At 38.1% G+C, this 17,055-nt stretch overlaps 1 protein-coding gene across 9 annotated transcripts in view; it reads left to right on the top strand.

Annotated features, from left to right (window-relative positions):
- The window catches only part of FRY (FRY microtubule binding protein), a 401,426-nt gene that overhangs the window by 183,862 nt on the left and 200,509 nt on the right, over positions 1–17,055 (top strand). The window contains exon 1 of one of the 9 annotated variants that reach the window (XM_046664268.1): positions 9,413–9,672. The exons of 7 other annotated variants lie outside the window; for them this stretch is intronic. In XM_046664268.1, the coding sequence (XP_046520224.1) occupies positions 9,612–9,672 (61 nt within the window). In that variant the 5' untranslated portion in view covers positions 9,413–9,611. Of the gene's footprint in view, positions 1–9,412; positions 9,677–17,055 lie in introns of those variants that run through there. One more of the 9 variants, XM_046664271.1, reaches the window with a different exon arrangement.

Raw genomic sequence — 17,055 nt, 5'->3', positions numbered from 1 at the left:
ATCCTTGAGCAGAGCAGGATTGTAGAGATGCAGGTCGTGGGGAAAGAAGCTTCCTCAGCAGCAAAAGCTATGTGGCTCTGTGCCTTTCTCCTTGCTCCTTTACTGCACTTGTAAAGGCAAAATTTAACCTGACAGAAAAACAACCACTATAGCCCCCAAAATAGTGGTGCTCTTATGATGTACATTTCTATATATACTTTTCTCTTATGGAAATTTCTCCATTGCTTCTAAATAAAACTGGTAAAGATGACCCATAAGCGTTAGAAATGGATATGGGACATTTAGCTGAATGGTTCTCTAACATTCAGTGTAATGGTTTTTAGACACTGTTGGTTCCTATGTGCTTTCTTAATGAACGGTCAAAAAGGAAATGAGCTAATTCCTTGAGCTCCTGACATTAATCATTTCACCAGAATTTACATACTTTATAGAAAAGGTTTATGTTTTCAGGACCAGCCAAATTTTGGGTTAAATGATGCTTTCTTAGATGCAAATAGTTGTTTACTTTGATTCTACCTGAACTCCAATGAATGAGTCAATCAGAACTGAGCTCCCATTGTGAGTTTTATTTTATTAAGTATTTTAAATGGATTGGATGAAAATCCTTCAGGAGTTTTTACCTGTACTGATGCAGTGTCATCTTGAACATGCCTCCTTTTTTGTTCTGGGCAGCTCTTCAGAAATGTCCTTAAGTGGTTCTAGGAGGTTTAGTCTAAACTAAATGGCATTGCCATGCCTTTGTTGTCATTGTCATTAATTGTGTGCATGTTTTTTAGAATCTTTGCATCTATCAAGTGATTATTTGTTACAACTTACCTTTTTGACTTTTTTGCATCCAATTTGCTGAGGGTTTAAAAACCAAACAAATAAGCTTGCTTGAATTGTATGTAAATAAAAGCTATACTTGGAGTGAGAACTTGCGTTAGTCTATGGCTAAAGTACATGGATGTTGTAACATCTATTTGGGACAGAGAAAAGGAATCTATGAAGCTGTTTTAAGATAAGAAACAAATTAAGGACAGCATAAGAAAACCCTTAGTGTTTTTTGTTTACTTTCCTAATTCTTCATTATGTTTTGAGTTGTAGGTGAGGTTATCAGCATGATAGTTCTGTTCAAGATGATAACTAATTGCTGGATGCAAAATCAACCTTCAAAAATCAGTTGCATTTCTATACACTAACAACGAAGTAGCAGAAAGAGAGATTAAGAATACAATCCCACTTACAATTGCAACAAAAAAGAATAAAATACCTAGGAATAAACTTAACCAAAGAGGTGAAAGATCTGTATACTGAAAACTTTAGAACAGTGTTGAAAGAAACTGAGGAAGACACAAGAAATGGAAAGATATTCTGTGCTCTTGGATTGGAAGAATTAACATAATTAAAATGTCCATACTTCCTAAGGCAATCTACAGATTCAGTGCAATTCCTATCAAAATTCCAACAGCATTTTTCACAGAAATGGAACAAAGAATCCTAAAATTTATATGGAACCACAAAAGACCCTGAATAGCCAAAGGAATCATGAGAAAAAAGAACAAAGCTGGAGGTATCACACTCCCCGATTTCAAAATATACTACAAAACTATAGTAACCAAAACAGCATGGTACTGGCACAAAAGCAGACACAAAGATCAATGGAACAGAATCAAGAGCCCAAAAATAAACCCACAGATATATGGACAACTAATTTTTGACAAGGGAGCCAAGAACATACTATGGAGAAAGGAAAGTATCTTCAATAAATGGTGTTGGGAAAACTGGATAGCCACATGCAAAAGAATGAACGTACACCATTATCTTACACCATACACAAAAATCAACTCAAAATGGATTAAAGGCTTGAATATAAGATCTGAAACCACTAAACTTCTAGAAGAAAACATAGGCAGTACACTCTTCGACATTGTTCTTTCAGCATTTTTTCAAATACCATGTCTGACCAGGCAAGGGAAACAATAGAAAAAATTAAACAAATGTGACTACATCAAACGAAAAAGCTTCTGCACAGCAAAGGAAACCATTAACAAAATGAAAAGGCAGCTTAACAATTGGGAGAAGTTATTTGCTAACCATATATCTGATAAGGGGTTAATATCCAAAGTATATAACAAACTCATACATCTCAACAAAAAAAACCCCTAACAACCCAGTTAAAAAATAGGCAAAAGATCTGAAAAGAGATTTCTCCAAAGAAGATATACAGATGGCCAACAGGTACATGAAAAGATGTTCAGCATCATTAACTATCCGGGAAACGCAAATCAAAACTACAGTGAGCTATCACCTCACTGCAGTCAGAATGACTATAATTAACAAGACAGGAAACAACAAGTGTTGGAGAGGATGTGGAGAGAAGGGAACCCTCGTACACTGCTGATGGGAGTGCAAACTGTGCAGCCACTTTGGAAAACAGTATGGAGATTTTTCAAAAACATTAAAAATAGAACTACCATATGACCAAGCTATTCCACTGCTGGGTATCTATCCAAAGAACTTGAAAACACAAATACATAAAGATACATGCACCCCTATGTTCATCGCAGCATTATCCACAATAGCCAAGACTTGGAAGCAACATAGGTGCCTGTCGACACAAATAATCCATAACCAACCTATAAATGAAAATTTAGGGTGAATTTATTCTGAGCCAAATGTGGAGACCATACAGTCCGGGGCCTTCCTTCCCCAAGGAAGGAAGGGCACCAAAGAAGTGAGGTGTACAGAGTGGTTATATACCCTCAAAGAGCATGCTTCACATATGATTGAAATGTCCCTTTTACAACAGTCACGAGACTGCTCTGTTGGCACAGCAGTTGATGGACACAGCAGGTAGTAGGTCTGCTGTCTCAGTGGACACAGTAGAGTAGCAGGTCTGTTGTCTCGAGCTGGGTGGTCACAGGTAGGCACAGCAATCAGTTCCTAGGCTAGGGAGAGATGCTTATCCTTATAGAAATGCCAATGTGGGGGAAGTTGCACCTTTATCTTAAGGCCATTTGTTCTTGTCTTTGGGACATAGCAAATGCTTAAAGCAGATATACAATGCATGCTTGATGGCCATGTCAGGCCCTTTTGGAAAAACAAAGTCAGGCAGAATTAAGTTTACACCAAATTGCTTCCTCATATACTCCAATATATCTTATTGCTTGCCATTTATTTGTCATGCCCATCAAGGGACAAATGGATAAAGAAGATGTGGTATATATACCCAATGGAATACTACTCAGTCATAAGAAGTGATGAAATCTGGCCATTTGTGACAACATGGATGGACCTTGAGGGTATTATGCTAAGTGAAATAAGTCAGAGGGAGAAAGTCAAATACCGCATGATCTTACTCCTAAGTAGAAGACAAAAACAATGACAAACACATAGCAACAGAGATGGGATTGGTGGTTACCAGAGGGGATGGGAGGAGGGAAGAGGGCAAAAGGAGTGTTTAGGCACGTGTGTGTGGTAATGGATTGTAATTAGTCTCTGACTGGTGAACATGATGTAATCTATACAGAATTCGAAATATATTGCAATGTACACCTGAAATTTATTTAAGTTATAAACCAATGTTACTGCAATAAAAAAAAATAGTAACTATTTTAAACCCTCCTGTGCGTTCCTCTGTCTGGGGAGACAGTTTACAGGATACTCAATTATCATTTATTATTAAATATTCCTAGTAGCTTCCAAACCTGGCTGCACATCAGAATCACTTACGGAGTCTTAAAAAAAGGACAGATTCTAGCCTCATCAGAGGTTCAAATTCAGTAGGTCTGTCTCCTTGGAACCCTGGAATCTGTACTTTTTATACAGCTCCCCAGCTTTCGGTAAACTCGGAGCTTTTGTCAGGCCCCTCCCAACAAAATAAATAAGCTAAACTCAAGAAAGAGGATCAATGCAATGGTCCTCCAAGTTAATACAATTAAAAGACTATAGGCTAGGGAAAGGTCCAGTCAAGAACTACTTACAGTTGTAAAACCTACAGCTGTACAACTGGGGATAGCTTATAAGCTGATTAATGGGAATCAAAGAAAATTTTTTGGAGAAAAAGCATTCAGAGTTTTTGTAACACCTGTAAGTTCTTTCACTTCTCATTAACATAGAGTCCCTTCTGATTACCCTCTCCTAGGTGGGGTTTAAGTGCTCCTGGTAAAGAGAACGGGTGATTCTTGGAAGTTTAAAGTGAGCCTCTATGTAGGTTCAGACAGTCTGTACCTAATATGCAATGCACACCTGTTGGTAGAACACTGCTTTACAGTGGCTTGGGTCCAGAGGCACCCTGTGTCAGAACAAACCAGTATTTCCCTAGAGGCCTTCCTGGTAAACATTTTCAGGTTTCATTTGTTTGTCGCATATGTCTTTAGGTAATGATATGCTTGGCAAATGCTACCTACAGCGAGAAGCCTGTTTGATAGCCATTACTTCCAAGCACAATAACACATTGTCTTTTATGGGTTCTGTGCCCTAATCGTAGTTTCCTCAGAGAAGAGGTAAGGCTGCAGGTAATGTTTGCTTACGTTGTACTTAATTTGGTTCCTACCTTAAGACAGCCTCAGAGGTTCTTTGTCTCCGAAAGATTTGTTAATACAAGTGAATGAGTATATTCTGTACTATGTTATGTCATGGAAAAATAGTGAAAAGATGTAATCCTTTGGCAGTGGCATCTATTGTTAACTGCCATATCTCTGTGATAACATTTTAACACTGATATTTACTGAATTTCTAGAAAGACTAATATGTGTGTGATAATGCAAATTAAGTGTAATCATTTTATTATAGAAATATTCCATTAAATATATCACAAACTGGTTCTAAAACCATAATGAGAGATGTTGGATTTATAAGTCCAATGATGAAAAAAATAAGACTCATCACCAGCTTGAGTTTCTTATCACTTTAGAGTTTTAAATGGTATAGGTATGATATGATCATTTTAAGTGCTGACTTCTTCTTCAAGCTGGAAAAAATTTCTTGAGTTGGTATCAAAAGGATATTTCTGGCTTCCCATTATATGATAGAGTGTTCATTAAGGAAAGCGAATAGAATTTAGTAGGCTACATTTAATGAGAGTTGTTATATGATCTAGCCTTCATGATGATAAAGTAGCTATCAGTCAGCCAGTAGCCTAAGAGCAGTCTTTCCTGAAGCAGGGAGGTCAACTAAACACACTCAGGAACTTCCTTGCAACGTCTAAGCTCACAAAGGTGGAAGTGTCAGGTTTGGATTTACTTAAAAATATTTGCTATTGGGCCTGCCCGGTGGCGCAGCAGTGAAGTGTGTACATTCTGCTTCAGCAGCCCGGGGTTCACTGGTTCGGATCCCAGGTGCGGACACGGCACTGCTTGGCAAGCCATGCTGTGGCAGCCATCCCACATATAAAGTAGAGGAAGATGGTCATGAATTTTAGCTCAGGGCCAGCCTTCCTCAGCAAAAAGAGGAGGATTGGCAGCAGATGTTAGCTCAGGGCTAATCTTCCTCAAAAAAAAAAAAATTTTGCTATCATGCCACCAGGCCACACAGAAGCAGAAAGGAAATTTTTATGAATATTAGATTAACTGTTAAATAAAAGCATTAACTTTAAAGTCATCATTCAATTAATATTTGAGGGTTAATGAACTATCAATTAAACATGCCAGCACTCCAGCGTATTTTATTTATTAAATTTAGATGACATTAATATAGTTTAAAATGCATGACATTTATTTAGTATCATCAGGGAACAAATGATCTTTGAGTAAATTTCTCCCAGTCGTGAAGCTTAACCCTTGAAGTGTCAAAACATTTCAATTTAATCATTTTGAATAGAATTCTTTCTAAATTATGCTCTACTGTTCTCTGTATGTATTGATAGTATAGCATGCTATCATAATTTAACCATGTCTAAATGAATTCACATCATCAGCAAATGTATTAATTATCAAAGATTCTATAATATATGAGTATCTTCAGGCATCTTGAAATGTTAAATATCTATATATTTTTTATACTAAATATCCTTAGACTGCTGTCCTTCCTATGTTTTGTGTCTGCTTTTTGTTTCTGTTTTCTGATTTTTCTATCAATATCAGCCATTGCTGACGGCTGTCACTTCTTCAACTGCAGTATGCCTGCTTTCAGGAGCCTTCACCCAGCCATGATTTGTTGTTTTTAATCTAACATAAATTGGGGATTGGGGAGCCAAGATTGTTAGAATAATGTCTAATGCAGGAGAAATAAACTCTTGAGTGGAGATGGATGAGATGAGATGGGAACTCTCTAGAACAGACTCTGAGTTTTAATAGATGGACTTTGTGCCATCTGTTTTAACTATAAAGAGACCTTCCATTATTTGTTAATTCAACTTGTAGTAGGCCCTGACTATCCAAAGATGAGAAGAATGTGGTTGCTGTCCCTAGGGTGCTCCCCAAACCAGAAAGGGCCAGGCCAGCACAGGAGGAGGAATAGCTCAGGGAGGGCATCGGGGGAGACTGCCCTTTCTGGAATTCAGCTGGGTTTTGGATATGTGACATTTCTAGGTAAAAAAAGTAGATTATTTGGGGGCTACTCTTTTTTTTTTAGGAAGATTAGCCCTGAGCTAACTACTGCCAGTCTTCCTCTTTTTTTTTTTTTTGCTGAGGAAGCCTGGCTCTGAGCTAACATCCATGCCCATCTTCCTCTACTTTATATGTGGGACGCCTACCACAGCATGGTGTGCCAAACAGTGCCATGTCCGCATCCGGGATCCGAACCGGGGAATCCCGGGCCACCGAGAAGCAGAACTGCGAACTTAAGCGCTGCGCCATCGCACTGACCCCCGGGGGGAGGCTACTCTTAAATGTATACAAAGACAAATGCTCTAAGATAACCATTGTTTAGAAATCACAATTTGTATTAAGGAACATACCAGAGTAAAAGCTGCTAAATGTAGTGACTCTGGAGTCTGACAAACCTGTAAGCGAATGACCTTGGGCAATCTTTTTTTTTATTTTTTTTAATATTATGATATTTATGAATCCAGAAAATTTTATTAATTACTTTAAGGTAGCTTTTACAATTCTGTACATTTCCTTAAGTTTTAACTGTATGTATAAAATAACATATTCAGTTATCTCTTCTTGATTGGTCTTTCTAAGGGTTTATCAATTTTATTCATCATTTCAAAATATCAGTTTGGGCTTGTTGCTTTTCTTTATTTTATACTTGTTTTCTGTTTCGTTATTTCTGCCTTTGTCATTATTTCCTTTCTTCTACTTTCTTTTTTGTTTTTTTCCAGCTTTATCGAGATATAAACATAACATTGTGTAAGTTTAAGGTGCATGCATAATGTGATGATTTGATACATATATATATATTGTGAAATGATTACCAAAATAAGCTCAGTTACTACCTCCATCACTTCATATAATTACCTTTGTGTGTATGTGTGTGGTGCAAACGTTAAAATTTACTCTCTTAGCAACTTTCAAGTACAGAATACAGTATTGTTAACTACAGCCACCACGCTATATGTTAGATCCTGAAGACTTATTTAACTAAAACTTTGTACCTCTTGACCAGCAACTCCCCGTTCTTACCCACCCCTCAGCCCCTGGCAACCCCTATTCTACTCTCTGTTTCTATGAGTTTGGCTTTTTTAGATTCCACATGGAAGTGAGGTGGTATGGTATTTGTCTTTCTGTGTCTGACTTATTTCACTTAGCACAATACCCTCAAGGTCTGTCATGTTGCTGCAAATGGCAAGATTTCCTTCCTTTTTTACGGCTGAATAGTATTCCATTGCCTCCATCTTTGTTCTTCTTTCTCAGGGTTGCTTTGGCTATTTGGGTCTTATGCTTCCATACAAATTTTAGGATTGTCTGTTTTATTTCTGTGAAAAGTTGGGCAATCTTATTTTTATTCCTTTTCATCAACTCTAAAATGGAGGTGCTAATGCTGCCTTATAAGGTTGCTGTGAGGACTGAATGAGATAATATGTGAAAAGTGCCCTGCAGAGTTCCTGAATCCAGTGCAGTGCCCCTAAATGGTAGTTCTCTTTTCTACTGTTTTTTTCTTGCACTTCCCTAAAATGTTTGGTAATTTGTATCTAATAAAATGATAAATGCTTTTTTTTTCATATTTCTGTGAGGCTGTTTTAAGTAGTGTTCTTTTAATTGAATGACAGCCACATCATTTGAAAGGTTGGTCTAATAATAGCCCTAGAGACTTGAAGCTGACAAAGTGCAAATTGTCAGTGGAGTCTCGATTCCACTGTGGATACAGAAAGGGAAGAGTTGAAGAAGAATCTTTAAGACTCAAAACACAGATACCTCCGTAGGCACACTGTTGTATTATAAGTGTTTTGACCCCTTTTAGTAAAACATAAACCAAATGCCACGCATGCACCTCAGTCAACTCTTTAAAAAAGACATCATAAACCCTGAATGTGTAAGATGCAGAGGTACTGTGGGGCATCTTTGCTTGCCAGAATCAGTTTAAGTGTCCATTTTGGTAATTTGGACGCCTTTCTCCTTCCTGCGAAATGTTTCAGTTTATCAGTCAGTTCTCCAGACCATGCTCTTTTGTAATTCCAACCTATATTGCTAAAGAAAACCTTCAATTACCCCGAGTAAATGGAGACTAGAAAATGACTTGAGTTTCATGGTCCTCGCAGCTATGTTGGTTTATAAAATTCTTCTGTCACAAATAATGCCCAGTGAAAGATCAATTAGTTACACTTGTATTTTGTTTTTAGGTAACTTTGCACTTTCCTTCTCAATATTCTCGCTAGCCTAAATCGGTTTTTTTTTGCAGATAGAGCACTTAACTTTCACCAGTATTGTCTCTTTCTTGGTCTTACAAACTAAGTTTAATGAGTCAGTTTAGGCTGTGTCTTTTAAAATAATATAACTATAGATTTAAACCCAATCACTTTTCTTTACTAGTTATGTCAGCAGATGTTCAGTGTTTCATTTTCCTTGAGGGTATATGGTTTCTCACTGACTCTTGGCTTCAAATATGGGTTCTCTGCTGTTTGTTTTTCTCTAAGAATTTAAGCTGTTTAAAGCTATGTGTACTTGTGGCCAAGAGCTCCTGGTTCCCGAAGCAATGGTTGCTCACCCACCCTGTGTTATCTTCGCTCTTCTCTTTCTTGGGTCATAGGAACACAATAGCACCTGGGTTAGATCTCTGGGTCATAGGAACCCAATAGCACCTGGGTTAGATCTCTGGGTGGGGCGTGTGTTCGGTGCGCGCGGACTGTTTATGACGAGCTGTGTGGGTCGGGCTCATGTTCCTGGAGTGCTTTGAGCAGCTTTGCTAATCTGTCAGCATAGTATGTTCTCGTGGATAAATATAGACATACGGGCACTCTGCAAGTTGTAGGTCACTGTCTTACTGTGCAGCTAAAAATTGTCCCATTGGTATGAACAGCCTGCCCTGGACAGGAGGCCTGCTTTAGTTTGTCTTCTACTGTAGGTCTTTAGTACCTGACTAAAAATACACCTTGGGCCAGAAATAAAAGAGCCCTACCTTGTGGCTGAGACACTTATGGTGGCAGTGAGCAACGGGATCATGGAGTCCGTCATTATGTTTTTTTGCTTTGGAACGTAGTCCGTTTAGCAGTTCCAGACTGGTAGTTTGGGTTCCTTTTCAGGCTCATGGAGATTACAACAGCTTGTTGGAGACGATCCTGTGTGATCAGCTTCATAAAAGGGCTTGGTAGGTATGAAATGCTGTTAATGTGTGTGGAGTGGCTGATCAGTTATTAAATGCTGAATGTAGGGAGGGTTCTCCTAAAAGGTTTCAGGGGTGGGGTGGGGGAGCAATTGCATCTACATGCAGAGATTTACTTCTAATGTCACTATTTAGAGGCAGGATTAATGCCTTTTAGGTTTTCTGTTTGGGGATTGCAATACATCAGAGGTGAGATCTGATACTTTTTGTGTATGAGTCTATGGAACAACAAGCTGAGATATAATGGAATGTTGCTGTGCACTAAAGTTTCACCGAAAGATTCGGTATGATTATCTGTGCTGTAAAATTGCTACTCTTCGAGAATAGCTAGTATGTAGTTGGAAAAGAGTTAATACCATCCCATTTACTATTACAGCAGAGGTAGGTTTTATGCTTGATTTCTTCTAAATAGTAATGTAAATACTCATGTGTTTTGTTTTAAACCTTAAAATAGGCCTAAAGCAGTTTTTCCTTTGCTTTTGGCTTAGTCTTCTGCAATGTTTCAAAAGTAAAATGTTTTTCTTTTTTTGTTTATGAATTAAAAAACAAGGTACCATGTGTTAACCAATATTAATTGGGTCCAAATTGCATGCTGCTGCTTTTCCTTTATTTGGGTAATAGCCTGGTTACATTAATTCTAGCACAACCTTGTAAGCAGTATTGTACAAGAGTTCAGAAAAATTAACGAGAGGAAACTTCCTTGACACGGGGTTAATTATATGCATCTTAGATATTGACTATTTAACTTTCTATTTAATGGAGGTAGGAAAAGTTAATTTGTAAATAGTAGACTGACAACATACTGCTCTAAGAGAGGAGAGACATTTTGTTTATTAATGATTTGGGAGATTTAATTACTTGTTAATTACTCTACTGCACTATCTCTAATGAAACTATTAGATATTTACATATGAAACCATTCTGTTTCTAGGAATACATAAAGTCTCTATTAGTCATTAATTTACCCTTTAGCCTTGGGGGTTGTAAAGTAGAGTGTGTTAAGGAACTTTGTTTTCTTGAGATTTTTTTTTCTTTATGTATTATAAGCATGAAAGTTATATGATAAAACTTATGGTTTCATGTATTTGGAAAAAATGCTGCATCATAATAAGACTTACGTGAAACACTTATACTTTTGTTGTTTGATATCTCTTGGAAATGTTACTGACCCTCGTTGTATTTCAACTGAACAGACCACTCCCATGGTCTGATAACCATCTTGACTCCCTTTTCACTCACTGCATTTGTTGCTCCCAATATATAAACTTATCTTTTATCTGAGATCAGTGACAACTGATATGTTTCTGTGAATTGGTAGATTTATCACCATCTTATATTATAAACTTCTGGTAGGCATGCATCAAGTGAATTTTACATAGTCATTGTACATTTCCGTAACTCTTTAAGAATTTAATAAAACCTAAAATCTTTTTTGTTAAATCAGCTAGCATCTAAATAAATAAATGCATATGAGTCAGGAATTTAATAAATATTTTGATGTTGACAAAATCACAAACTAATTAGACTATAAAGGATTTCAGTCATGCAGTTAATTCATTTCACAAATATTTATTGAGCTTCTCTTGCATACCATGCATTGAAAGTCCTTCCTTCTCCATAGGTGTTGGAAATGTATCTTGTGTTATCATATATAGCATAACGTATATGCATAACATCTATATTATACACATGTGTATATTATTGTATACATATGTGTATGTATATATTTTATAAGATGCATATTGCAATGTACACTGTACCTGTGTATATGTATATTATTTTATAATATAATATATATCATATTAACAAAGATATATGTAGGATTCAACTCTCCTTCAGGTCCCTCCCCCCATCGTGTAATCTCCAAGAGGATCCTGGAGGGGAACAGCTAAAACTTTGGTTTGTGACCTTTATTTGTTAAAATATGGCAGCTTCTGGCGCTGCTCTCTCGTGGCAGTCCCTGACGTCTAGTCTGCTCTTCCTTATTGATCCTTTAGGTTGGGTCCCTCTGTAATGCACCCACTAATGCAGCTGCAAAAACTTCCATTCAAAAATTGTTTTCCTCTTGCTCTTGATGTCTGGCTTAAATATGGCTCTAATAAAATAGGTCAAGAAGTGGGGTTTGTCATTTGGGGTAGGCCTCAGTCTAATGCCTTGATAACGGTCGGCAAGTGACTGTTGTTCCTGCCGCCTCTAGGGCCTTTTTGACCATGATCCACAGTAAGAAACACACTTTCCACTGTGACCCAGAGCACATGTGCGCACGCACACACACACACGCATACACATACACATATCTGTAGACACAGACAGAGACTGGAAACAAAAGTTTACTGTGCAGGTTGACATCGCTCTGCTCTTGTCTCTTCTATGGTTTTCTCTCCTAATTCATTGAAATCATGCTGGTCAGCATCCACTAAATTGGTTTCATGATCAAGCAATGGATCACAACCTGCACTTTGACAAACTCTGCTGTAAAGATTCCATAAGCCAGGGATTCTCAACACACCATTAGTCAAGTTCTCTACTGAGATGACATGCTGTCATCCTTGATGTAGTAGTCTACTCCCGGGCATGTTGGTGCTTTATTTGTCAGCATCCTGCTTGGTTGCAGAAATAGCTCTCTCAATAGACTTGATGTGGGTCTTGGGTTAAATGTAGGGCTTCTAAGCTGGAGACAATTCATGACCTTGTATATCTTAATGCTTCCTTACTCCTTAATGCAACAGTTATTTATTGAGTACAGGGTATTAAGCTAGAAGGTGAGGATACAGGAGGAATAAAACAAATTCCTTGCCCTTGTTGCACTTAAGTGTAGTGGGGGAGACAGAAAAGTATAATATGGCATCACATATCAAGAAGCAGCCCGTGCTCTGCAGGCAGGTAAAGCTGGGTGAAGGGGATAGAGGCTCTCAGCAGAGGGAAGGGCCAAGGGTGGCTGGCCAGAACAGCGTCTGATGAAACCAGAAGGAAGGGAGTGAGTGAGCCACCAAGAAGTGTCCTTTTCCCCTACTTATATAATTCCTACAACCCCCAGGCCCCAATTCTCTTCTGCCTTGAAGCCTTCTCTGGCTGAATCTATCATCAGTTATTTCTAGGTCTCAGCTCCAGTGTCACCATCCCAGAGAGTCCTGCCCGGACCCCACAATCACAGATATAGCTCCCCTGTTTCACTCTTGCAGCAGCCTTCATAGCACTTCCCATTTTGTGATTATATTCTGCCTGTCTCTCTGTACTGTCAGTTGTGTGGGGACAGGAGTCATGCCTGGCTTGCTCCCCCAGCAGCTAGCACAATGCTTGGAGAAGAGTGGGCCTTCAGTAAATGTTTGATGACTGAATAAATGAACAAATTAATTAATTATGCTCAGATAGCATTCTTTCAGCATTGCCATTATAAGAGGTAGGAAACTTTACCAATGAGCCTTAATCTTTAAAAAAAAGTGTTTTATTATGAAATTCTTCAAACGCAAAAGGAGAAAGAATAATACAATGTGAAACATATTCCCGTCATTCAGATTCAACGGTTATCAAGGTCTAGTCATGTGTGCTTCCTTTATGCCTTTTTTCTCTGTTAAAGTATTTTGAATAGAACATAAGCATCATTTCATTAAATTCCATATAAACAGTTTGCATTTTAGAAAATATGGGTACTTTCTTACTTATCCACAATGCTATTATCATACCTAGCAAAGTTGACCATAATTCTTTGGTATCGCCTAATGTCCATTCCACATTCAAACTGCTTTGCTTGTCATTTTTTAAAAAGTCTTTTAACAGTTGGTTTGCTGAAATCAAGAATCAAACAAGAGCCACACATTACATTTGGTTGTTCTTTATCCTAAGTCTCCTTTAATCATCCGACCCATATTTCTCTCTCCCATTGACTTGTAGAAATTGGTACGGTTTTCTTGTAGAATGGATGTAATTCTTTAACTTGTTCCTGTGTCCCCATTGTTTCTTGTAAATGGACATTAGCTCTAATGTTTTGAAAACTTGATGAACACGGACATAGGGCAAGAGACAATTCTCTCTCTGCCACACTGCCAAAGTCATTTCTGTTCTAGAGCTAGGAGACTCTGTCATTGCCAGGAATACGTAGATAACAGTTTTCATTGCTTAGATACAAGAACTCTGACCAATATCCTGCCACAGGTGGGAAATTTTGAGAAAGGTTCTAGCGTCAGTATTCTAAAAAAGCTTCTTAAGCACCTTAACCATTATAATATCTCACCAGAAACATATCTTGCATGGTTCTTTATTAGGAAAGGGTGATGTGACAGGCTTTCAGCTCCATCTGCGTAAGATGTAGGATCTTCCTTTCTGTTCCGATAGCCCCTATCCAGGTTCCCACTTTCGTTATTTTTCTCATGGTAGGTGCAGTGGTCTTTAATTTGTATTGTCCCTCAGACAGCCCCTTTTTAGCCCATCCTACACAACAACATCAGGTCAACATTCTCCCCAGAAACTTGCTAGCTCCCAATTGTCCTCCAAATAAAGTCCAACCTGCTTGGCTTGCCATTCAAGACCTTAATTCCAAAGATAAGAATTAAAAACCTACATTTTTGTAGGACTTAAGAGTTTATTAAGTTTTTAATATATATTCTTGCTTGATTCTTTCACTCACATAAAGACTGTATTGTGGAATAAGATGGGTTCAGTTCAACAAATATTAAGTAAGCACAATTGTTTAATTAATTATGTTAGGCACTGTGCTAAGTGCTTGGGATAAAGACAAGGCGTAGTCCTGTTTTTGAGGACTTTACAGTAACTCAGTGAAGACGGAGTTTGAGCATATATGCTAAGGTAGGGATGTGTAGTGAGAGAGTGAGGGGAGGAGGGGACAAGGGAGAGACTTTCTAACAGATGCCTCCGTGCACCTGCCAAGATGTTCCCTCTGTCTAGGTTGCCCATTTCTCATCTCTACCTATCAGAATCTTACTTGTCCTCTAAGATCTGAGTCAAACGCCATCTATTCCACAGTGTCTGTCTCATCAATGGCCCAGAACAGAGATGATGCCTCTGTCCTTCACTAGGCCTAATACAGAGTTTTGTGAAAGGCAGACTTTCAGTACGTAACATTTAAAAAAACAATGTTGACACAAGTCTTGGGATTACAGCTAGGAGTAAAGACGGGCTTCTCATGTGTCCGCCTGTAGTATAGGGAGTTTCCAGTCTCAAGAGATGTGAGTGGAACCAGAGAGGAAGTAGAGGTGTAACCGGAAGCGTCAGGATTATTTGTAAAGCTTTCCTGTATAGATAGGATAGATGATAGAATGTCACTAATTCGTATTAATTCAAGGTAAGGCAAGTGTTAATTATTAAGTGTTTGAATTGTAAGAGTTTTAAATAAGTGATGTTTTCATACATTTTCAATGTATATTTTTATACAATTATGCAATACTGGAGCTAGCAAGGACACCCTGACCTAGTCTCTTTAAGAATAACAGGTAAGGAAACCAAAGGCTGGTTGCTGCAAGTTCCTCTCCCAAGGTCACGCAGAGCCACACTAGGTCTCCGTTCCATGTTCTTTCTGCTTTGCCTGCAAAGCATTAACTTAGTTGATGTTTCTGAAGCATATCAGTTTTGCTCTAGGCAAATGAAATGAAAAACAATTTTGACTACTGGATTAATTGGCCCCCTTTGCTTTCCTGTTTATTTACTTCAGAGGTGTCAGAGTATGGTCCCCGGGCCAGCAGCATCGGCATAACCCAGGGACTGATTAGAAATGCAAATTCTCAAGCCCCACTGAAGATCCACTGAGTCAGGTGGGGCCCAGCCTTCGGTGAATCTGAAGTGCAAAGATTCTGAGCACCACTGATTCACACTGTGAGTCAGCAAATCTTTTCCAAAGTTGACATTAAAAAATACAAGGCCTTGTCCGATTTATCACAAATTTTGAATTAATGGGTTTCAAATGATTCAGTTTTTGCTACATAAAATGAGCCAGAAGAGGAGGAAAATAGAAAGGAGGAGAAAATGAGAGAAGATGGAAGAAAGGATGGCCAGCAAGGGACACAAGAATGAGAGCAGTCTGTCGGTTGTGTTGAGGAGAAGAGGGAAGTTGAAATTCAGGATTATCCTGCCTCTTGCAGGTTATTCGATCTCCTTTAGGTGAGAAAGGACCTTGAAATGTCAATGTAACCTCATCTTCCTTTGCGCACAGATCTTGGCAGACATTCTTTCAGGCTCTGATGACAGTACCTACTTTGAAAATCAGGGGAAAGTCTGTGTAATTGCATCTTAGCAGATGACAGACATTTATAAAGGAGATCATTGAACTGTTACTGTCATTCCTCTCAGGTAAAATACTGAAAGGCAAAGGAAGGGAGAAAAGAAAACAGGGCAGTGACTTGATGCTTACTTTCCCTTTAGTGAACTGCTTCACTCTCTCCAAGGTGTTCAGTCTTTTGGAGACCAAAGACAAAAATGGTTTTGAGAGGCTGCAGATTGAAGTAAACACAGAGAATGGTACCTTCAAGTTCACTTGTTCCTTGGTAGGATAACAACCAGTTAAAGGTTTTATCATCAGTACATCTGGGAAAGATTAGTCTCTAGACCTTTCTAAGGTGTGTCATTAATCAGATTTCAGGTATTTTTATGGGTCCTCAATTCTTGACTTTTCTCGTGCTCGTAGGCTTTCTCAAAGCCCCTCTAAGGGCAAAAAGATGCATTCAAGTTCAAGAGGGCAAACAACCTGTTAGGAGGGACCTCCATGGCTGGAAGTTGTATTAGTCTTTCAAGAAAATAACCAGCTACTCTAATCTATAGGAAGCTTCATTCTCCAAATCACAACATTTATATTTTCTTTCATCAACTACTGAAGTCCCAAAATTAGTTTATGCCAGGGCAAAACCTATGAGAAAGGAGAGTTGTTTTATTCAGTCTTCATCATAAGCATGTGGTTTGTTCTGAACAACAGGGTAATGTGGAAAGCTCCGTGATATGTTGTCAAACAGCCATGCGTTCAGATCCTGAGTTGATCACTCTGTGATCTTAAGAAAGTCACTTAACCTCTCTGAAGCTACATGGTCTTATCTGCAAAAGGGAGATGTGTGGCCTTCTAGAATTATTTTTGAGGATTAAAGATATTAATTATCCTAGAGATATCTTGTGGACCCTAAAACTTGAAGGAACACAATTTGAGAACTGTAGGATTAAGAGAACTAAATAGTGTAAGAGAAAGGAGGAATATATTTAATCAACAAAAATGGGAGGAACATTTCACATTGTCAGAATTTTATGGAAATTAATTAAGCAGAACTTATGTTATTGAATATATTTTTCTTCTACGGCAAAAATTATTTTTGAGTAGTTTTATCTGATATTCTCTTCTTGACTTACTTTGAAATATATAAAATTATTTAGAAA

The sequence above is a fragment of the Equus quagga genome, chromosome 6 (assembly GCF_021613505.1).
Source record: "Equus quagga isolate Etosha38 chromosome 6, UCLA_HA_Equagga_1.0, whole genome shotgun sequence".
Classification (NCBI taxonomy): domain Eukaryota; kingdom Metazoa; phylum Chordata; class Mammalia; order Perissodactyla; family Equidae; genus Equus; species Equus quagga.
The sequence above is the reverse complement of the archived record's forward strand: the minus strand, read 5'-3'. Positions and strand labels throughout refer to the sequence as shown.